The 23,545-nt window shown below is 32.9% G+C and overlaps 4 protein-coding genes across 15 annotated transcripts in view; 2 read left to right on the top strand and 2 right to left on the bottom strand.

Moving 5' to 3' along the window:
• The first annotated feature begins 5,610 nt into the window (after positions 1–5,610).
• Positions 5,611–6,930, top strand: LOC145971664 (transmembrane protein 126). Of its 2 annotated transcripts, none has more exons than XM_083099575.1 (4): positions 5,611–5,852; positions 6,047–6,218; positions 6,310–6,438; positions 6,550–6,930. In XM_083099575.1, exons 1-4 carry the CDS (start codon positions 5,731–5,733, stop codon positions 6,790–6,792), a joined length of 666 nt encoding a protein of 221 aa, XP_082955701.1. In that variant the 5' UTR covers positions 5,611–5,730; the 3' UTR covers positions 6,793–6,930. The 2 variants fall into 2 exon arrangements, with proteins under 2 accessions (XP_082955701.1, XP_082955702.1); XM_083099576.1 differs by having other exon boundaries at positions 5,698–5,852; positions 6,034–6,218.
• A 49-nt stretch (positions 6,931–6,979) lies between these two features.
• On the bottom strand, positions 6,980–13,539 carry LOC145971663 (nuclear protein AMMECR1-like). Of its 4 annotated transcripts, none has more exons than XM_083099571.1 (6): positions 13,032–13,538; positions 11,627–12,085; positions 10,619–10,729; positions 10,334–10,539; positions 10,102–10,220; positions 6,980–9,946 (listed from the first exon to the last, which is right to left on the bottom strand). In XM_083099571.1, exons 2-6 carry the CDS (start codon positions 11,839–11,841, stop codon positions 9,725–9,727), a joined length of 873 nt encoding a protein of 290 aa, XP_082955697.1. In that variant the 5' UTR covers positions 11,842–12,085; positions 13,032–13,538; the 3' UTR covers positions 6,980–9,724. The 4 variants fall into 4 exon arrangements, with proteins under 4 accessions (XP_082955697.1, XP_082955699.1, XP_082955700.1 ...); XM_083099573.1 differs by lacking the exon at positions 13,032–13,538 and adding an exon at positions 11,213–11,359 and having other exon boundaries at positions 11,627–11,767; XM_083099574.1 differs by lacking the exon at positions 11,627–12,085 and having other exon boundaries at positions 13,032–13,539.
• A 2,097-nt stretch (positions 13,540–15,636) lies between these two features.
• On the bottom strand, positions 15,637–18,933 carry LOC145972275 (uncharacterized protein CG5902-like). Its single transcript, XM_083100755.1, has 4 exons — positions 18,455–18,933; positions 17,391–17,501; positions 16,976–17,181; positions 15,637–16,880 (listed from the first exon to the last, which is right to left on the bottom strand). The coding sequence occupies exons 1-4, from the start codon at positions 18,880–18,882 to the stop codon at positions 16,714–16,716; spliced, it is 912 nt and encodes a 303-aa protein (XP_082956881.1). The 5' UTR covers positions 18,883–18,933; the 3' UTR covers positions 15,637–16,713.
• Positions 18,934–18,951: 18 nt separating this feature from the next.
• Rhogef3 (Rho guanine nucleotide exchange factor 3) overlaps positions 18,952–23,545 on the top strand; it is a 143,941-nt gene continuing 139,347 nt past the window's right edge. For 2 of the 8 annotated variants that reach the window (XR_014439118.1, XM_083100750.1), the window contains exons 1-2: positions 18,952–19,213; positions 19,496–19,978. Coding sequence is in view for 6 of the 8 variants with exons in the window: in XM_083100750.1 (XP_082956876.1) it covers positions 19,927–19,978 (52 nt within the window). In the remaining 2 variants the exon portion in view is untranslated. The remainder of the gene's footprint in view (positions 19,214–19,495; positions 19,979–23,545) is intronic. The other 6 variants (XM_083100742.1, XM_083100741.1, XM_083100743.1 and 3 more) reach the window with 4 other exon arrangements.

The raw sequence follows: 23,545 nt of genomic DNA, 5'->3' as shown, positions 1-23,545 counted from the left end.
TTCTGAATTCTTGTATGTTACTCGCGGTTTATTAAAATTCTTGTGCACCTTAAATCGCGTTATTAGTTACAAGTGCACGAGCGTCAGCGTATGCCGATTGTGTCGCGCGCGTTCGATATATATCGTTCCGCGGACGCAACAATATATAAATTATTTATCATTAGTATACATTCAAAATATACATATTTCACGTTTCGTTTTATTTCTTTGATAGTGATTTAATAGTGATTTTAAATTGTAACATATATAATACATATACTTATAAAAAATATTCCATTTTATTTTAAAATGATTAAAACATTTATAAAATTTTTTATTAATATTTTCAGATACTTCTTATGTTTTATAAAATATTTCATATTGATATATTTCACATATAAAAAAATTGAAATTTTTTATTTATCGTATTACTAAAAGTTTATATCTAAAAAATATAAATTATTTTGTAATTACGCAATTTATAATATTAAAATATATCTATTTAAGAGTAAAAATGTAAAAATTAATTGCGCGCAATAATTAGTTTTAAAATCAATTATTTTGAACATTGCTTTATGTAATATATTTTCTCTTATCCTTTATATTTTTATTTATCGTTTATATTTGCGAATTTAAATTTATATAGTATATTACAAAATAAATTTTACAACATATATTATATATAAAATTATATATAATATAACCCTCCCATTGGGTACACCTTGTCGGGGTGGGAGGGCTTAGTACTTGGATGGTGCCTTGAGGTTTATCTTAAATTTTTCTATTTAGGATAAATCTTAAGGAGCCTGAAGGGGAAGCTAAGTACCCTTTCGCGTCGTCGGTGCCATCAACGTGTCGCGGACGGCGGCGTTTCGTTACCGCGTTTTCGCGTGTAGTATTCTCGCGTCGTCGCGTTTTCGCGCTTCCGCGTTGGACTTTTCGTATAAAAATCCCAATTTCATTATTGTCACGAGTCTCTACTTCCGATGCCAACTAACTAGGATTTCGAGTTTGCACACGTTACTATGCAACGTACACTCGTGCTTCGTGCTTCGTCAAGTGATTCGGCCCGAATTAGTTAGAACTCGATCGATTGCTCCGAATGGTCGTTAATGGGTCCCTTCTCTTTGCTCGTCTACAGCCACACGCACTGCGTGTGTTAACCCTGTCGAGACTCCGTCGAGTGGATTCCCCTAGGCACGATTTTCGCTCGGTAAAAGGGGTTGCCTCCCCATTTTCTAAATTGCTGAATGTTAGCATTTAAAAAATGTGGGTATCCTCTTCTTTTGCCGTCTACCAGCCTGGTGTAGCATATAGCAACCGCGGGAGGCATAATATGTCCGGGCGGAGCACCTGAAATCGTGCTTAGCAGGTCCAGGTTCGATACGAGATAGGATAATTATGAGCGAAAAAGAGTTGGTGAACTTCATTTTCCTCTATTTCCGTCAATCGTTTCGTCTTCTTTCCGGTTCGGGCCTAGTCTTTGCTCGTTGTATCGTTTCATTCCCGATCTGTTGGCTCGAAGTTGATTCTCGTGAAATGAAATGGGATTTTCGCTCGTACCGAAACCGGGAGTGTCGTACAAAGTATATATATATATTAAATATATACATCGCGCGACCAAATTTTTAATCGTACCGAATTAGTGCGGGAGTGCCGTTTAGTATCGCGCGTAAAATAGCGGAAACAGCGATATAAAAATATCGCTCGTGAGTGCGGGAGTGCCGTTAAAAGTATCGCGCGTCAACAATATGAGAGGAGGAGGAGGCCTGGGAGAGGCATCTTGCATCGGCGGAGCAACCTGATGGTGAATATTTATTATTTGTATATCAATTGATATAAATTGTACGTATAATAATTTGGTCTTATTATTTAAATGAATTAAAGAGAAAATTAGAGAAAAAGATTTTTATAAGTCATATAAAACTTTCTATTTAAAAAACAGTTTCAAAAATTTATAAAATTTTTCCACACGTGTTTATCTTTGCTTATTATTTTACACATCGGATATAAAATTCCGAACAATAAAAATTTTTTGAAATATTGATTGCATTTTGTGAACATTATTATAAATGAATTTTATATTTGCATGTTACAGACAACGTAGCTTCGATAACTCCGCTGTTGCGCTTCAGTGCCGGTGAGTGAGAAAAACTTTTATTTAACTTTAAGGTAACGAATTCGTAGAGATTGTAGATGTAGATGTAGGTGTAGATTATAGATTGTAGATTGTACATTGTAGATTGTAGTAAATCCGTTGCCTTAAAATGGATGAGCTAGGATAGATTAAATTAAATAACTTTTAATAAATTCTTTCGAAATGCTTTGCATCTATTGTGAAAATATATTGAAGTATTAATTAAAAAAAGGGAATCAAGAAAAGAAAATTTTTTTATAAAGATTTTGTTTAATTTATTAAATAAAGAGCACGCATTAATAATTTTATCAATTTTACCAATTTTTGATGCTACTTTATTTTTATAACGCGCACTTATTTTATTCTAATTTCTTATAGCTCATCCATCGTAGAATTTGTTTGTAGATATTGTTTTTAAACTTTACTTTAACTTAATATAAAGCCAAATGATTAATTAATTAAATAATTTGTAATATGATAAAAGTTATACACACACATGAATTTTATATTTTATTAGAAAATATAATATACAGAAATTTGTAGTAATTTGGCTTTATTTAAGTTAAAATAAAATTATATTCAAATATTTAACGAACGATCGTAAAATCGAGCGATCGTTATGATGAGCATGAAATATTTACGCTTATTTGCCGGTAATTAATCGGCAAAAGAAGGAGTGTTTATCTCCTTTTTCGATCTCTGATTAGAGATCGAGCGAGAAAGTGGCCAGGATCAACGAAAAGTAAGTTCAACTGGCCTGAAGAAAAGCTTTACGTACAATAGTACGAAATGTCGGACATTTATTCACGCGGTTAGGGCACGCGGTTAGAGAATGTAATTAGGGCACGTATTTAAAATATACGTGATTAGAGATAGGCTTTCCTCGAATAATTTCACTTAATCGAGAAATAGGATTGTTAGGGCTATTAGGTGATCATTAAGATTTTTTAATTTTCCTTTCAAGAAGTAGAGGATTGTTAGGACTATTATGTGATTAATTTAGGTGATTAATATATTATGTATCTTTTAAAGAATCAGGAAATGTAGGTTTAAATAATATTAGAGAAAACAGATTAATAAATATTTCAATAATTATATTTTTAATATTAAGAATTTTTAAGGGGTCAATATTTTTTGAGTGTTTTTTTTTCATAGGTATTTTATTTATATAAGGATGAAAATTAAATTGTTAACACGCAATAATTTTTATAGTAATACGAATTTTTTGCGAAATTTTATGTACTTATGTAATACGAAATTTATGTACTTTTATGTAATACGAAATTTTATGTATGTGAGAGCCCATCTACTCCGGCGGGACCGCTAAATAGGTCCCGCCGGGATGTGCATAAGGAGCATTTTCCCCACGTAAAAAAAAAAAAAAGGATTGTTAGGGCTATTAGGTGATTAATAGTTTTTTTAATATTCCTTTAATGCTAAGGAAAATATATTAAAATTCCAATAATCTTAGGGACTAATCATCGCTAAATCCTGTCTGGATTGTGTAAAAATTTTTAGTAAATTTTATATTATAAAATATTATACATATATTTTGGACATTTTCGTGTAATAAATTATTCCATGTTATAAATTATTTTGTATTACATTTCAAATTATATTATATTTTACATTAACTTTTGTATTAAATTCTGTATTGAAAGAAAATAAAAAATTTTTCCTCCTCGATGGTATCTTCACCTTAATGAAGGCATTTGCCGGGTGAGGAGGTTTGAGTACTTTAATGAATCTGAGAGCTATGCCGGCGATAACATACGCCGATATTCATATAGGTCCATATTCTGAATCCTCTTTTATTAATAAAAGTGCTTCTAAAAGTGGCTTATAAGCCTTCTAATTGGCTGTAAGCCACTTTTAGAGGCACTTTTATCAATAAAGGAGGATTCAGAATATGGACCATAGACTTTTCTTATATTTAAGATAATTTTAAGTATGATCTTAACTATAAAAGTGAATTATGAATACCGACCGTAGTTACTGATAGGATCACCCATGCCGGGCAGGTCGAAGGGGAAGACTAGGAGAGATACCAAGATTATATAAATATTTGTTATATTAATTATATTAATATTTTTAAATAAAATGAAAGAAAGAGAGACAATAATCGGGAAAATAGAAAAAGGCAACTACAGTGATTTGAATATCTATACCTGAGAACAAATGTCCATAGAAAGTATTCCGATGGACTCCATAGGAAGGAATAAGCATGACAAGTGATTTTTATGATGTTAACACAAAGGAATACAATAAACCATAATAATCCAAGAACTCGAAGAAGAGAATATATTGGATAGAATTGCATAGTGATTGGAAATGATTAGAAACTAAAAGACAGTATGCATACAACCTATTTATTAATCGTAATACTAGTTTGTAATTATATTAAATTTTATAATTTAGTACATTGTATTATATAAAGTATTAAGCACAAAAGTATTATGCTGGTATGAAAATTATAATAAAAATATATAAATAATGTTAGCTATATTAGAATGGAATATATGAATTTTTTATATTTTATATAAAGGAAGAGGCTTAAAATATTTTGCAACATCTATATTTTTCGAGTCTTAATTATAAAAACGTCAGAAGAATCAGTGATTAGTTTGACAAATTCTATACATGTATTAATAATTAAATTTTTAAATAATTAAAGAAATGATTGATAAATATCAAAGATCAGTTTACTGCTAATTAAAAAGATTTATAGAAATACGGTTAAAAATGTTTTTATCCCACAGCAGGCATTTTAGGTTTTCTAAATAAAAAGATATAAATATGACAATGAATATAGAAAAATATTTATTTCATCTTTGAATATTACAGTATCTTTCGCGATTAAATAATTTATTTACTATCAATTCACATACATAAGTATCTTGTTATACAGCACTGGTGCTACCGGCATTTCGTGCACATAGCACGGAACAAAACCAGAAATTGTGCACATTATATATTACCCTCTGAGAACATTCATGGACATTGACTTTGTAGTTCATGTCCACGTTTTCAATGTCCATAGAGGGAGTATCGCTTTCAGAGACCACCTAAAAGCAGGCCATGACATCTCTCAGTCTTCTCTCTGATATTATCGAGATACAAATAATTACAAAATAATAATATAATATATACATATATGACGATAATCACCGATTATGTTTAATGCATTTCGGCGAGAAAATAACATATGCGAAGAAAATTTCAATTGAAATTTTCCTCTCAGAGAATCAGTTAATAAAAAATTTTTGTTTTTGTGTACATAATAATTTTTCCCCGAGAATTTATCCAAAAAAAGGACTCTGTGAAATAACAAATGTCGGAAGAAATAAAAAGAATCTATGCAGTAATATTTTTATGTTAAAAAATTAGATCCCTATTTTTAATCTTATCCTTTTGCATCTTTTATATTCAGAATGGAATAAATATACAAAAAAGAGAGAAAAGCAAAATATAAAAAAATGAATGAAAGCAAAATCTATTGCGTAACTTTACACCGTGCGTACTCGTTTCATTGTACATACATATAGTACATAATACATGCGGCCTGTATGGCTACTGTCACGCGGGTGTTTTTTGAAGTCTGAAAAACTTAAAAAATGGAAAGGGCACAACAACATATCCGACATGATATACCGAAAGATGCCGTATTGCTGTCAAAATACGAGGCATTAAATCATCAAACGAAATTTTATAGGAACTGGAAACCACAAAGCGATGTGTACATAACCTTATCATTGTTTATTTTCTATCAGATCATCCTCTTCTAATAATGGTCCAAGCACTTGCTTTGGATGATTTTTTATTACGATTTACGACTTTCGTTGTATATATATATATATATATATATATATATATATATTTATTTATTTATTTATTTACTTTATATATGTATAAAACAGTATTTCATTTTAGATGGCCGTTATTATATGGACGTCCTATTCTAGCTACAGCAGCAGCATGTACCGGTTTTTACATCAATCTTCGATTCAGAAAGATATTAAGGCTCCGAGATCATGGTTGGTTACCTACAATAGCTAGTCTTACAGCAGTTCCAACTGCAGTGACAGGACTTTTTTACTCAGAGGTACAATCTGCGAATAAAAACTGAATAAGCAAAAATATTTAGTAACTTAGTACAATAACGAAAAGGCAATAACGCAAAATATATGTTTCAGTTTGTCTTGAATAAACTGTTATTATTAGAGGTTCGTTGCCCTTTATGTCTGGAAATCAGGTCTGTTTTGTCACAAATTTTTACTGGTGTATTTTTTCCACTGATGTTAGTACCAATCGCAAATTTCTCTGTAAGTATAAATTATTTTTGTTCTATTACTCTTATATGATGCTAATTTTTCTCCGTATAAAGTTTTCTAGATTTATATTTATTATGCTATTATTTTATGTTTGTTTCATAGATGGCTTTTACGAGTGGGACATTTAACGTACCACACATAACTGATGTAAAAAAAACATTCAAAATTGTTTCATCAGTCTATCAACCAATGCTACCTATACTTGCAACAATTTTCACTCTTCATGTACTATTAGCTGGTTTTATAACACATTCACAAATTAAATCTTTTCTTCATATATTGGATGTACAATATTACATAGAAGAAGAACAAAAAAATAAGAAACATGCACCAAATAATCTTTAAACTTTATGTACAATATTTTATTGTATAATTATAGTAAAATATATATATAAATTAAAGAAACATTTTCTTCTCTAATACGACCAATTTTATTGCATTCTAAAAATAAATCCAACTATTATCGTGCTTATTTTAAATTAATTATTCTATTAGATTTATGATACTATAAGGATAAAAAAATAATGATGTGTAGAATATAAAAACGTATTTTTATTTCATCACTGACATAATGTTATATCTATTTATAATCATTCACACCGATGTGTGTGCTCTCATTTTTACTACAAGAATTGTATATGCAGTTATACATTATATTTCTTTGTTTTTTAATTATCTAGTGTCTAGGCACCACATGATTTATTACAATAATAAACGCTTTTAAATTGTTTAAAATGTCGCTGCTTTAAATATTTGTGGTATATACAACTTTTTTGATTCAAGACAAATTTTTTCAAATGTTGATTTTTTTTATTTAATTGATATATAAGTTTACGATATCTCGAATCGAATGTGTACATTTATATATATATAAACTCATTAAATATGTCATTTTTTTTTATAAGCTCAAGATATAGAAAATTCGATATTCTCATTTACTGATGTAGATTTTTATCTTGAAAATCCTGAGATGTATTTCACATAAATTTCTAAACTATGTAGATGAAAATTCTAATTTAAATTACGTTTAATTTTTTATTATGTTAAACAAACTATTTAAACTTTATATTATTAAATTTGCAAACTTTATGAATTCCTATCTCAGCGTGTATTCAAGAAAATAGTACAATAGCACCTCCATTTTGCATGCCTATGTTATATCTTCTAAACGTTTTAATCAGAAAAAGATTTTTCATCTTTTATCTGTGATCAGGTTTTTAAGGTCAATTTGGGCATTTAGATAAGCACAATTTTGATTTTGCCAACTATTCTAGAATTAAGTATATTATTGGCAGTTTACTGGACGTTACGCAGGGCCCAAGTAACAAGGAGATCCCAGGAACTATATGTGTATGCAATAAGAATATATAAAAGATAACACCAGATGCTAACGCATCAATTCAACCAAAGTACAACAACCTGATTTGTTTATTCTTTTGAGAATAGGATTTGTATATCTACAACAATGATTATGTTGGCAGTGAATGAAATCAGCTATCGCATAGCTGTGGAATCTAAGAAGCATGATAGTTTAATATAAAATATTCCTGAAACTTCTATTTTTGTGTGACAATGCTACTTAAACGTACCATACATTTAAGATGCACATATGTATATTCCAGTACACCTTTTTCCATGCTATTTTTCTTCAAATATCTATCTTGTGTTAATTATCTTAAATCATATGCCAATTATGCCATAATATAACATAATATCAATAATATAACATAATCGTGTTTTGTGCATTTTAATATTATTTTAAAATTTTTAAGCGTTGGAAAAAGATTTTATCTGATATTATAATGAACATGAATCATCACCATGATTTGCACAGTAATTAACATCACAATGAGATCGTCATTTTCGTTAATATATATCTTAAATCTATACTTTATATACCTGTACTTAATATTCTTTTTATTAATAATGTAGTCCATTGTTTATTTACAGTAGAGGTTCTATGCCATAGATCATCAAATATATTTATCTATTGATTTAGAAGCAATTAAAGCACAAATTATGTATATTTTTTTCAAATTAAATTTCATTAAAAAATTGTATTAAAATATTATAATCTAATTATAATTACTTATTAAATTATTATAGTATTTAATTACTCATTTAATTATTATACATAGTATAAGGAATCTTTTGCTGTAATAAAACTTTGAACCACTTTAAACTAACGTATTAATTCTCAAACGCCTTTAAACTTCATTGTAGGAATGGTATAAATATGCAACATTGAATATTTATACAACATTTATGTTATGTATGTGTTATTTAATTTAATGTCACTTTTATATTCCAATAACAACACACAATCCGAATACATCATTAAAAACAGAAAAAACCAAAAAATCCATGCAAAAATAAATTAATATGAGATAATAACGGCAACTCGATAAAAAAGCTTTCAAAAGAAAAATTTTTATTTATACCATTAATGCAAAGAAATTATGTATAGACGTTAAGTATTACTGTGTCAAATATTAAGTATGAATAATTAACAATTATACTTTAAGAAAATAATTTCTTTTATATAAGTTTTAAACAATAGTATGCATATGATAGTGTGCACACTATACTGCTTTGCAGAAATTGAAGAATTTGTTTAAAAACTCTGATGTGAAATTATTATTTGGCCATTTTTAAGAAAATCAAAATATTTTATTGTTCGTGTAAATATCTATTCTGACACTTTAAATCTGCTTTTAACATGGGCAATATAAACAAGTAATAATGAATCTATACATGAATTTACTAATGGATGGACTAACATAGTCATTTTTAATTATAGAGACAGCATTATGTGTTTTTATTATGAAATTCTTTGTATCACTTGTTTCCCAGTTAATGAGTCCTAGCATGATGGCAAAGCTAATCTTACTATTTACATTATATTGATTGGTAGTATTAAATGATAAGCGTTAAACTGCACACTGAACTTGCATTGTGCACGCACGCGCAAATATTACTTTTATTATTTTCAATTTAACAATCATAAAATTGTACAATACGAGAACAAGACCCTATCTTACACGAATATCTAGCCAATATTATTTTGGAAGAACATTGCCACCATACTCAAAATTGTACATTTTCGTTATCTGAAGAATATTATCGCACAAGAAGGACTACAGAAATCGTGAAAGAGGTAGAAAGAATAAATGCTATTGAACAATAAAAATAAAATAGGCACCATAATTCAAGTAATAGAAAATTGTACATAATAGCCGCCTTCAGTGTTATTTTTTTCTTATGCATTTAATTTAATTTATTTTTTTACTTTACAAAAGTTTATGTAAAGAATAACAATATTATGCACTGAAGGATGCAATACATATAATTCCATTAGAATGGTGGATAATTCTGCATAGGTACCACAACTGAAGGAATTGGTGGCATTGGAAGTGTATGTACGAATGTGGGATGATTCGGTTGAACCATAACTAATGTATGTTGTTGATTGGCCATGAAGGAGTTGTACTGAGTAGTACTGTATTGTGGATAAGATGCATTAACTGTATCAACAGTATTTTTGTAACAAAATGTGCCAGCAGTTTGGCAAGGTAGGGGCCCTTGAATAGGACCCCAAGCCAGCTGCTAGCATCTTCGATTATGCCAATGTGTCATGTAATCTTGATAGCTTACAGTAATCTTTTCGCTCTGGTATCGAGTCAATTTCACGCTGCGTCTAATATCTGGTGTGACTAAGCCCTTATAACCACCCTTATGTAGTAGCGAATCTATTGTTTGAATCTGGTCCCAACCTACAGAAAAGACATTAAATTAGATAGATTAAATTATACACATAAAAAACATAATGATCAATGGACCAATCTAGCAACAATTTATTTAACATAATGTACATATATTTACAAACCTTGTTCAGTTGCAACATCAGGTAAGTAAGTAGCGGTTCTCTTATTGCCCTTTTCATTATGGAACTCTATGCGAATTCCATGGACTCCTATTTCCCAATCTAAGTAATCCACACCATCTTCAAAATGCCGCAGGATAGAAACACTCACATGTAAGCGTGGAAGTTCCTCTCGCGTTATAGGATTGAACCGCGAATCTTTAAAAGCACTATAAAATATAACTGATTATTTAAAAATACATTCCATAATTCTATATAATTAAATTAAAAAATAAAAAGATATATTACCTAGTAGTAGCATATTCCCTAAGTCCTGCATGCAAGTGCATGGCATTGAATGTACCAATACAGCCACGCAGTCGCATATCTTTACCAATAGTCCATGTTACAAACAGAGGACTAAAAAGATGAAAAATAATGTATTAATTATAGAATAATCATAAATCACATAGCAGACGATGCATTAATGGATTTGTTTCTTAAAAAAGCTTACGAATATTACCGAATCTTTGATATAACTTTAGATATGTGAGCTATATAAAATGCTAATAACTAATCTTTTTTAAATAAAGAATTTCTGTTATCTTTATATGTAAATAATTATATAATACAAACATAAATATATATAAAATATACCGTATTAATAATCAATAATTACAATTCTTATATTTTTATAATTCTTAAGAAAATATGTATACATTTAAATATATATTTAAATACAATAGGAGCAAAATAGAACGAAGGGACAAAGCATAATATGCAAATTGATTTTTATTTCTTATAAATCGAAGAAAGAGAGAGTTAACGCGTGTAAAACAAAGGCAGAAAGTTCCCAACGTTTGCATATAGATAAATGAAGCTAAACAATGCATTCTGCATAACCTCGGCACGAGGTTGACAGTTCACAATCAGAGCGGAAGATGTCAAAAGACGCGCATCTTATCTTATAGACGAAGAGGAGGCCTGCGAATGTATTCGTGGCCTTTCTTTCTTTTCTCCTCCTTCTATTCTTCATCCAATGCAACGACACTAATCGAAAACATAAAAGCGAGAGCGGTTTCAACAAAGAGGCTGGCGTAGGTGGCGGGAGAAAAAGGACAAGAGGCAATGAAAGAAAAAAGGCGCCTTAGTAAAGGAGAGAATGGAATGGTGGAAGAGGAGCGGGGAAGACGCGCAAGCCACGGGAAAGCCACGAGCACGAGAGAGATGCGATTGGCGCAACGCACAGCGGGGACAGGGAAGAGGAAACGGAGAGGTGCTAGGTGAGCTTTAGCTCAGCGTGCTTTTTCCACTCACAATGCTTCGTTGCTGAAGTTGGGCGGTTTTGGTGGGTCAAGTTGGTGCAGTTGGCAGTAGAGGACATCGAAGCAGTAGAAGCCCATCTCGGGTTGCACGATTGGCGTATTACGTATACGCGTACCGTTCGACAGTACCGTTGTGCCGTTGCACGGTGCACCCGTGGGGTTGTTGTTCAGCTTTTGCTTTTTCGTACCGCAACAACCGGCAGCCATGTTTCTCTCTTAGCCGTCGTCGTTGTCGACCCGAACTGCGGACCCGAACGGTCTACGACCCGCGTATGCGTCTCTCACTCTCGTTTCGTCTCGTCTCGTCTCGTCTCGTCCGCCCGTCGCGGCCGCCGCCGTCGTCGTCTAGCGTGCCGTGCCGCGCGCGCGCCCCGCCAGATGGCGCGGCGCGCGCCAAAACAGCTGTTTCATCGCCCGCCATTTCGTCTCGCCGTCCTTTCCGCTCGTCCCTCTGTCGATGCAAACGACGACATCAAAACAACGTTCATTCATTCTCTTGCGAGTCGAGTCTCCGCTTGTAGTATATACTTCTCAATGTATTTCTTATGACTGTTGCATGTAGCGTGAGAAATGCGTTTTGTGCGATAAGAAATGATACGGTGTATAATGAATTAAAGATTGGTTGGTGGTGCGTCGTTTTTTACTACGCGAGATCTTGTATGCAAAATTTATTAATCGTTTGTAAATTAGTTATATTTAATCGAGAAATATTTTCACGGATTAGATATTATATGCAAATATCAAAACATGTTAGTTACACGTTAATATGCGCGTAATGCGAAAATACTTAATACGAAGCATACATAACATTGAATGGATGCATATTGAGCGCATGACCAACCAAACATGAAACATTTTGAAAAAATATTTGATTAGAGTAATTTTGGGCGAATAAATTTCTCAATCTATTTTTTGATAAACACAAGCAGTTATTAAAATTCTAAGTATTATATGCAATACAATGCAATGCATGTTGTTTTTTCTTTACTTTTAAGAAAGTATATTTAATGTGCTCCTTCTAAAAAATCTAGAGTATTTTAAATCCTTCTTATTCAAGTTTTGTGATTCAGTAATTACCGTATATATCATAATCGCTACTAATATTAAATAACGTTTATTTGATCGAATTAAAAAAAAAAATTAAATCTAATTCTTTATATTATATGGGCCATGTATTTTTTATCTCTCCTTCAAGTTTATCATTCGTAAATTACATAATATGAAGAGCAAATCTAAAAATTACTTGAAAGAAATGCGCACGAAATGATTATATCTTTTGTTCGTGGTCTATCTAGCATAACGTTTTTACGAAAATCATGAGTGTAACGAGTAAAAGCAATGGATGTCAGTGATATGATTCTTTCGTATAATTTTCGATTTCCGCACGGTCTACTTACCGCGGCAACTATAAAAGATCCTGCCTTTCGGCGAGCACCCGATGAGATTTTGTCACGCACCCTCAGCCGTTTTTGAGGAGGGTGGAAGAACGGCACCCAACTACGTCGTACACGGAAACGCAACGCACGTCCGCGCGAGCGAACAAAGATCGCACAAATATCGCGTCGTTAACGACGAGCGACGAGACGCGCAATTTCTCTGGATCCACAACTTGTCGGGCGAAGCGAAACGAGTGCGGCTCGGAAACTATACGCGGCTCGAGGACTCGTCCGGAACACGGCAACATGTCGACGCCCGTCGTGTGTCAGCCGGACGGCCGCTGGAAAAAAGATCACCGTCGACCGCCCACAAGTGGGGAAACTGTCACCGGGCGTACAACCTCGACGGTGACGCGTCTGCCGTGTACGTCTGCTCTCACGCTCGTGTACGAGATACGCGTGCGACTCAGCACCGCGATTGCCGCCGATATGCCCATCTATGACGCGACGCGATCAGGCCGGCTGTGTTCAGTGTTGTGCGTCGCGACGCCGGTTGCGTCTACTTGCGCGCGTCACACCGCGGCGCCATCTCGCAGCTGTTCTTTTGCGCGATTAGAAAATATATATATTATATATATTTATTTATTTATATATTTATATAGGTGCCCAGGTAGAACGTGAAACTCATAATGACATCATTATGACGTCACCTAAAAGTCATTTTAGAAAAATCATAATCATAATCATAATCGTTATTGAACTTAAAAATTTATGATTCTTTTTGTCATCTTTAACTCATTTTTTAATCATTTTTGTTTAGGTAACTTTTAAGTGATAAATAAAATCATGATGACGTCATAATGATGTCATTATGAGTTTCATGTTCTACCTGGGTGTATTTTTTATTTATTCTTTCAATTGCGCTCTTTTCGTACTCTCGCTATATTCGAATGAGATAAGAGTCCGTTTTCCGTGCGTAACAGATGCGAAACAGATGTATATTAAAATCTTTAAAGGAAGAAAGGAGAAACAATATTTGGAGGAAAATTAATTTTACAATAATTTTCATGATAATATAAAATTTTATTTTATTTTTTGTTGCAGTGAAAAGTTGCCTAGTAGTAGTAGTGTTCTAACATAAAATCACCGAGTTTATATATACATATATTTATGACTCCTTAATTTGCTATATCCGACTTATGAATGAAAATAAAGAATGATTTGTAATTTTCGTTTCATTATTAATATGCAATCAAAACAGATATATAATGTGCTTCCTTGTATAATTACATATTAATATTGTACTAATATTAGAGCAAAAAGTGATATCAAATATAACAATAAATATTAACTTATAATAATTTATAATTAATTTATAAATATGTAGGCTGTTTTGAAAATTATTAATATTTTTTTATGTAATACTTTTTTATGTAATTACATTTTATTGATTATTAAAAAAAAAGATTAAGATAAATTATACACACACACACATTGTGTTTACTCTATGCAATTACGAAATATGTAAGTATATATAAATTTCCATGACAATTTTACAACATATAAAATAATTCATTCAGCAAATTTATATCACACAATGATTATTTGAATTTAATTAATATTTAATGCTATTTAATTGTATTAATAACATCATAAATTTGCTTTTTAGGTGCATTTTTATTGTATTTTACAGATCAATTCAATAAACACGAATATAATTTATATATTAGTATATATATCGTAAAATATAATTACAATACTAGTTAGAATTATTTTTCGTTTTTAATTATAAAAGTCATATATGCATAAATCGTTACACAAATAGAGTCCCATAGGCCAAATGAGCGCATACATGAATGAGGTATGCATGGCAGTTAATTGGACGTTTATGCCGAGACTCAGAAGGCAAGATCTTTTTCAGGAACTCACTAATTATTATCGATGCAAAGACTATACAATAAATAATGACGCGAACTAATATGAATAACATAGATATAATATAACAAAGATACATAACAGTTTTTATTTATTTTTAACGAAGTTCACTATAGTATAAAAGATAATAGAGCGCGCGAATAAAAATTGGCAGTGTTTAAAGCCCGCTATTAAAAATAGCTGGCAGTTTAAGAGAAAAATCAAATTTCAATGCCGAAAAATATATTAATAATTACTATAGTCAAATATTTAGTCTGTAATATTAGCATATAATAGCGTAAGATGCGATTAAATTACGAAATATATAGATATATATATACAATTAATAGATGTACAGCATAAGATAATTAGTGTAATTAGAGTAATTACCACAAAATTATGATTTGTCAATCGAAAAAACATTTAATCTTAAACTCACAATGAGATCTTTATATTTTTTCACTTACATCTAACTTATATTTAATATTTACCTAATATTTATTTATATTTATATATTTTTTCTACTGTTATATATATGCTTTTTTTAATATTTTACTAACTAAATCATCAATTGCAGATGATGTCACTTCTTTGTCAAGTTTATTGTTTTATATGATTAAATATATAATTGATGTAATTTAATAAGGCGAAAATCTTTCTATCGCGCGATGCAAAAAAGCTCACGCTAAAATGTGAATAAAATATATACATATTAGCGAGAAATATATATTAAAACAGAGAGAAATTACACTTCTATCAAAAACTTTAAATTTTTCTTCAATTTTCACTTGATATATCTAAGAATATTTCATGTCATACATATTATACAAAAATGGAATAATTCCGACATCTCAGTTTGTACATTAAATCTTGTAAAGCAGGCAGTGAATTTTAAGCTTACTCACTGTCCTATACAAGTGCCCATTATCATTCTTATATTTATGAAATATTATATTGAAACAAATATACAAACAAAAAACAAATTCTTTATAATATGCTGGCAGCGCTAATTGCTATTATGAAAAGATAATTGAAAAAAGTATATTTACGAGAAATTAAAAGATATTTAAAATTTTTTGTTTATCTATTGATAAATTTCCTAAGTTTTAGACATTTTAAAAATTATATTAATATAACATTTAAAAATATTTAAAACATACAATGTGTGTATGAGCATAATTTTTTTAAATTAATTTTTCAAATTGCAAATAAACACCATGTGATACATATTAATATCACAAATAATCAGCATATTATTACTTATAATCCCAACATCAGTACAATAATCAATTAAGCGGTGCCATCATATATGAAGTTATTATTCTCAAGACGGAGCGTGTGGTATCATAAACGGGAGGCTGTGTATACTGAGACATAAAAATACGCACCACTTTAAACAGTGGAAAATCGCGAGGAATAACCGTTTCCAATGTCATTTTCGTTTACGTACCGCACGTTCTGTGTTTTCCTGCGTTGAAAAACGATGTGATGGTCGAGGATAAAATGGCGCAGGCGGATAGGACGGACCTGCGTTATCCCACCAGAAGGATGGACTATCGCGTACCGGTACTATAACTGGGGAAATTGGAGGTAGGGGTAACGGATGTATAAACGTCGAACGATTAGACTGTGTCACAATCTGCGAGTGCTGCCGACCGGATGCGAAGGAATTATTATATCGAATGTTATCATTTTGCGAATGGGACGAATTGACTGTATGCGTGTTGTTATAACGAGCTTCAGCGGATCGTTGAAGCGGGGGCCCTTGACTAGGACCCCAGGCGATCTGCTAGCATCTTCGATTGTGACAATGCGTCATGTAATCTTGATAGCTCACGGTGACTTCCTCGCTCTGATAACGAGTCAGTTTCAGACTACGACGGATATCGGGTGTGACTAGACCCTTGAAGCCGCCTTTGTGTAGCAGAGAGTCTATTGTTTGTATCTGGTCCCATCCTGAATATCGAATTGAATGTAATTTTTAGTGTAAATATAGTCTAAAAAAATTTCTAAAACTTGTGCTATTTTACACTAACGGATCGAATACGCACCTTGCTCCATAGCTACACTGGGCAAATAAGTAGCCGTTCGCTTATTACCCTTCTCATTGTGAAACTCTATGCGAATTCCATGCACGCCCACTTCCCAATCTAAATAATCGATTCCGTCCTCAAAATGCCGCAAAATAGACACGCTTACGTGCAAGCGTGGCAGCTCGTCTTGAGTTATGGGATTAAAACGAGAGTCTTTGAATGCGCTTTAAAACACATAAAATGTATATAACGGTAAAAAAACGTGACTATTATTTCATAATCTTAAATATAACAGCTATTCGTATAAATATTATACTAAATTCTGATATATATACACACTCTAAATCTTTTATATATATTTAAATTATATCTATTATATTATATATTTATTTTTGTTAATTATGTTATATATTTAATGTGAGCATTGTCTCACCTAGTTGCAGCATATTCGCGTAGACCAGCATGTAAATGCATCGCATTAAAAGTACCGATACAACCCCGTAATCTCATATCTTTTCCTATTGTCCATGTCACAAATAAAGGGCTGAAAATACGTACTTATATTAAAAATTTCATATTTAAACATATTATTTCTCATCAGACAACAAACATTGGATGGAAAGGAAAAAGTAAAATAAGTCGGAGTATATCGATATTCTTTTGTATTTGGCAAAAGTTGAGATCATGTGATTAATATATAAAAGAAATAATTAAAAAAAAAAAAAATATATATATATATATATATATATATATATATATATATATATACAATTACAGAATAATAGTAATTTCTGGATTTATTTTTCATCGTAAATTCTTTCGAGATGATGAAATTAATAATATAATAAAAGAACGTGTATGATAAAGTATAACAATTTTTATTAACAACATTTCTGTAGATATAATAATAACAAATACGCTTCGTTAGCTTCATTGACTTATATAGGGCGTTTTTCAGCAAGCGACACAGAGGACACAGAGAATCATTTCATCCTTGTTTACATTCGGCAAGGATAAAGTGATACACTGTATCGCTTGCTATAAAACGCCCATTAGTTGGCATAACGTTAAACGTTACAGAAGAATTCGAGAAATCGATACAATGTACGACAGATAAATTGCACGCGAGACTCAAATAAATGCGCGAATAATGCGACTGTTCTGTGACGAATAGATTTCTCGACGAATGTCAAATATCGAAAATAAAAAACTGAAGAATTCGAAATATAATGTAGACATATACATATAAAAATCTGACATGTAATTAGCGTAAAGATTATGTCTGTCCCTTTTTCTCTAATTTCGAAATTTAATCTTAAAAATCGCAACCTTCGTGACGCGAATAGAGCGCGACGCGAAGCGCAGCGCGGCTCATCGGAGATAAACGGAGATAACAGCTGACGCGACGCACGAGACAAGACGGACAGAGATGGAGGCAGAGAGATAGAGAGAGAGAGAGAAAGACACATATACATATCGAAAGCGAGAGCTACTCACAACGCTTCGTTGCTGAAGTTGGGCGCCTTCGGCGGATCCAACTGATGCAGCTGGCAATAGAGCACGTCGAAGCAGAAGAAGCCCATCTCCGGTTGGGCGATCGTCGTGGGCTTCCTCGGGTGAGGCATGCCGTGTCGTATGACGGTGCTGTCACACGATGACAGGCTCGGCGTCGCGCCGCCGCCGCCGACGCCGCCGACGCCCAGCCTCTGCTTCTTCGCGCCGCAGCATCCGGCGGCCATGTTCCTCCTGGACGGTTCACCAGCGAGCACCACCGCCTCGGTTCTCCTCCTTATTCCTCGTCTACGCGTCTCTTCGCCACGACGTACCCTACGTCGACGTCGTCGCCGACGCGTGCCCGATCGCGCCCGCGCTCCGCTAGATGTCGAGCCAGCGGTGACATAAACAGCTGTTTCTTTGCCCGCCATTTGTAGTACGGCGTCGCGTCATCGCGCCATTGATAATTAGCGACGACCAGCCGCCGCCGTCGCGCAAGGTTGATCGTGGTCATGCGCGAGGCGAGAGGCACGTGGACGGTGGCGCACTCTTCGCGTCATTTCAAATTTCCCCCATTGAATATGTTCATCTTTATAATGTTCAGTTTAATGAAAGTAGTGTATTATATCGCGCTGTTGCATTCCGTTCTGCTATCGTTATATGTCTGTGGCTTGACATCGATGCGCGAGGAACGACGCGGGAATGACAGAGTGACAAAATTCCAAATCGACGAAAAGAAACTCAAAGATAAAAGAATCCAAGGTATGAATGTTAAACATAAACTCGTCTAAAGAAAACGCAAGAAAGCCTTAATCAATGTTTGATGATAAACGGTTATATTGTAATGATTGAAATGCTTTATTCGTGCATGTTTAATTTCGAATAGATTTCAATGTTATAAAGCATGCATGCATAGAGAACTAAGTATAACCAATTCAACTTTCTTTTATATCTCTCTATCTTTTTATTACAATGTAAACTTTATCGAGTTATGTCTCCGACTAGTATTACAAGGTTGAACTTTTTTCTCTCTTTTTTTGCTAGATATACGCAGCGTCAAGTGTCCGGTCCGTTCTTTACTCGACACCCCGTATAATGGCGCGCGACTGCGCACATCGCTGAAGCGCGCCGCGCAAATTGCGAAAGCGAGTCGCGGCCGCGTAATGACGTTGCCGGCAGCAAGGGCACCTGGATTCCTAGTTCCTTACCTGGCACCTGCTGCCTACGATGTTGCACCGCCGTAGAGGCCCGAGGCGTGACAGCAACCTAGCAACGTGCGTCACTCGCTATCTGTCATACAATTCGCCGAGCGAACGCGACAAAGTTCGGGCTGAGAATTCGGGAGTGCATCGACGGTGAAGATTTACGTCGATCCGTGTGCAACGAATCCAAACGCGTGCCGATGCTGCCGCATCAAGTGCCACCAGCATAGGATTGGATTTTCAAAGTGCAATGCACCCCAAGGATAACTTCGAATGTGCAACCGATGCACTTCGCGGACAGCATCAACCTTCGGACTCGTCGCCGGTGAGTTCTTCTTTTTTATCGAATCATTTTGTGCCGCTTCGAGAACGCTCGCATTATTGCAATTTTCTGATCTTCTGATTTATTTATAACATCTTCGAAGTTGATGCATCCATGTGCATCTCGGAGGCGCGTTATATAAAACGGCAGGCGCGTGCGATTAAATGTGAGTCACGTTTGCGCAACCTGACACACGTCGCCGGCGTGAAATCACGTCTCGCGATTTTCCAATTTGGTCGAAACTTCGACGAATGGACGCCGGCGATTTAGTAAACAGGACGCATATCTCACAATTTTTAACATCGAGCGATGATAAAATCAATTAAGCTACATTTTTTGTCTCTTTCTTTTTTGAGAAAACAATTATTTCCACGGAGCAAAAATAATAATGTCAATAATTCGTTAATATTTTTCGATACTTTTTACAATGTTGTAAGAAGGAAATTTATATCTGTTCACTTGTTTCCACGGTATTATAAGCTCTTTCTCTTTGCGATAATCAGTGATTAACAAGTTGCGCATACAACGTACATGGATGAACACTCGTGTTATCCATTTTATCATACAATCTGGTCTTAGGTAAGAGTAATTAGTCTCGTAACTTCGAAAACTATTCGGCCGCTGCACGTTTCTCATCGGTACTCTCGGGAATTGATTACGTTACATCAGGTACTTATCGTGATAATGAGCATCACTGGCTATGTCGTCACACGTTCCAATTCACGTGCTGCAATTATTGTTAGTATCATATAATTTATAAGATGCAATCAAACGCTTTACAAGAGTTATAATGTGGTTCGTAATAATAATAATAAATTGCGATTACATATATGCATCTGCGTAGAAACAGATTCGTCGATTAATTAATTGAGAAAATTACTTTTTTGATACATATTATTTTTATTCATTACGCGTTATAACTTTACTTAGAGATTCTATAGCTTACACCGAGATGATGATTTCATCAAACCGTTATTGATTCATGGATTAAAGGATTTTGTCTCCCCCTGTCTCTCTGTCTCTCTCTCTTTCTCTATTCCTCCATAACGCTAATATTTTTTAGATTTTATCGCGAAGAATATCACAGCGATCCGGCGACACGACATGGGATACAATCCTACCGAAACATACAAAATGCATTTGCCGGTTTAACGCAGTTGATGTTGATAATGCACTCGCTCACATACCGCAGACTCGATTCCGCCATTAGTATTTCGCGAGATAAAAGACACACACATTTCGCCGAAATTTCGATATATTATTGCACGAGAAGGCATGCACACAGAATAGAAAAATCATTAATTAAGAAAAATTTCACAATATAAAAAGATTGCACCAAAATGATAGTCCGTTTTCTCTGCCGAAAGATTCCTTACTCCAAACTCGCTTACTCGTCATTCGGAAAATATTTTATTGGTCGGAAAACCGCAGCGCTTTTCTCGAGATTCAAATGATGTAATCATCACGCAGGTGAATTACGTATTTAAGAAAATACGCACATACCACTTGAAGTACATGGCCAGAAAAGCCACGATGATTTAATGCTCACGGTCGTACGCGCATCTCGTTGTAAAATATACATACAATGCTCATCCTTCGTAATTGTTGGTAACAGTCGTAACTATTACCACCTTTCTACTCCCACTTTATCCGATTTTTCCAACAATCTAATCTTATTCGGCTCCGGGGGGGCTTATATTCCTTTCTTAGAACGCATAGACATGCACATGTTTCTTTTTATTTCATTTATTGTCTGACTATATCGAATGCTAAAGATGAAGATAAATTTAAATGTTAAAGCAGGATTTTTGTACAACAAAAGATATTGCATTTCATGAGCACGTGCGCGAATCTTAAGTTTTGTCCTCGACCTTCAGCAATGGCAGCAAAGGATATAATACAGTAACTATATGAATGCTTGCAGCAGGAATGCATTACATTGCAATCTTTTATTTATGAAATAAGCTGCACAGCCGAGAAAAGCACTTATAAAAAATACGTGATGGACTCATAACAAGCCCTTTCTTGCATTTTACATAAAGATACTCTGAATAAAATATTTTTTAACAAAAAAAATAAAACGAAAAGGTAATTTATGTAAAAAATGAGAAATTATTCTTAAAAAAAGTATTAATATAATAATAATGTTAAAAAATTTATATTGTGTCGAAACAATTGTGTGTGTATGTTTATATCTATAATTAGCCATCTATTATTACAAACAAATGACAATAATTATTAAATTAGATAGAATATTATATATATGTTTACATTTCCTTATTACATTTTACTATTTATTGTTGTCATATGACAAATAACAAAATTTTTGTTTAAATTTACTATTAATGTTATTAATATTAATATCTTTATTTATCTGCACTCTCTATAATTTATATAATTATATTATATTCTATCTTGTTTATTTGACGAGAAGAAAATTTTGCGACATTGCTTGCTGGCAGCTGACGAAATCTCGAAAATATTTATAACGGTAAATATATATGCGACGATGGAATTTGCATAATACAAACTAGAAATTCCTCACGATGCTCCTTCGGCATCATATCTGCGCCTTCCACTTAAACAATCATATGTCTATTGAGAAACCCTTGCCTTGAGAGACATTAGCTACCACTCATCGATGGTATGCATTCCCACACCTTCACCTTTATACGATTATAATTTGCCGTCTCTTATGATAAGATACACATGCCTCCGAACATGTGTTGTGTGTGATCACTATTCATAAATAATTCGCAAAAAAGAATAACATATATTACAAAATTTCTGCTTTTTATTAACATGCAATGATTTTTCTAATAGCACAAAAAAATTTAAAATTAAAGTATTAATTAATGGAAAAATTTAAATATTTTTACTATATATTTTAATAAAGAAATATCAAAACCAGATTATATATATTCTAATGAGAGGAAATCTCTCGTACATTAGACGTCTAAAGTAGTGATACTTTAGGCGTACTTTAGACAAACGAATAATCGCGTTAACGACCCGTTCAGATTTCGGAGCTTTAAATTCAACTGTTAATTATTTAAATTGAGCGTATTTGCACATTGTATAATTTCGTACAATTTCGTGTAAATTAGCATAGCAGTTGCTTGTAGCGCGTATCGAATAGTACAAAGCTGGATTATATCGGAGACAGCAAATTATGGATATCGAAAACGTTTCTCTTACACTTACCGAAAACGTTTCTCTTACACTTAATCTCGAAATATTACCCCGGTTAGTTCTTCATTAGAAACGAATCAATATATTGCCCGAGATTTAAATTTATATTTCAATAAAATACGTGGCGTATCACAGAAGTAAAATCACAAAATGCATTTACAGCAGTAGAAAGAAAAATAGGTTAACTAAATAATTTTATCAAGCATAATTTAGAGTTGTATTTATATCCATGCAATTATTTGTGTTAATTCGAATAATAACTTGCTTCAAACCGGGTCAAATAGAAGAAAGGGAGAAGAGAGGAGTCGCTATTAATTTTTTATACCGTTTTAATTTCCAACCGTTGGATGTACTAATCTCATTGATAACAGAAGAATA

This window comes from Camponotus vicinus, unplaced genomic scaffold (assembly GCF_025532165.1).
Source record: "Camponotus vicinus isolate PSW18456_S1 unplaced genomic scaffold, iyCamVici1.0 SCAF_5, whole genome shotgun sequence".
NCBI lineage: Eukaryota > Metazoa > Arthropoda > Insecta > Hymenoptera > Formicidae > Camponotus > Camponotus vicinus.
Note: the sequence above shows the minus strand (reverse complement) of the source record. Positions and strands in the feature narration are given on the sequence as shown.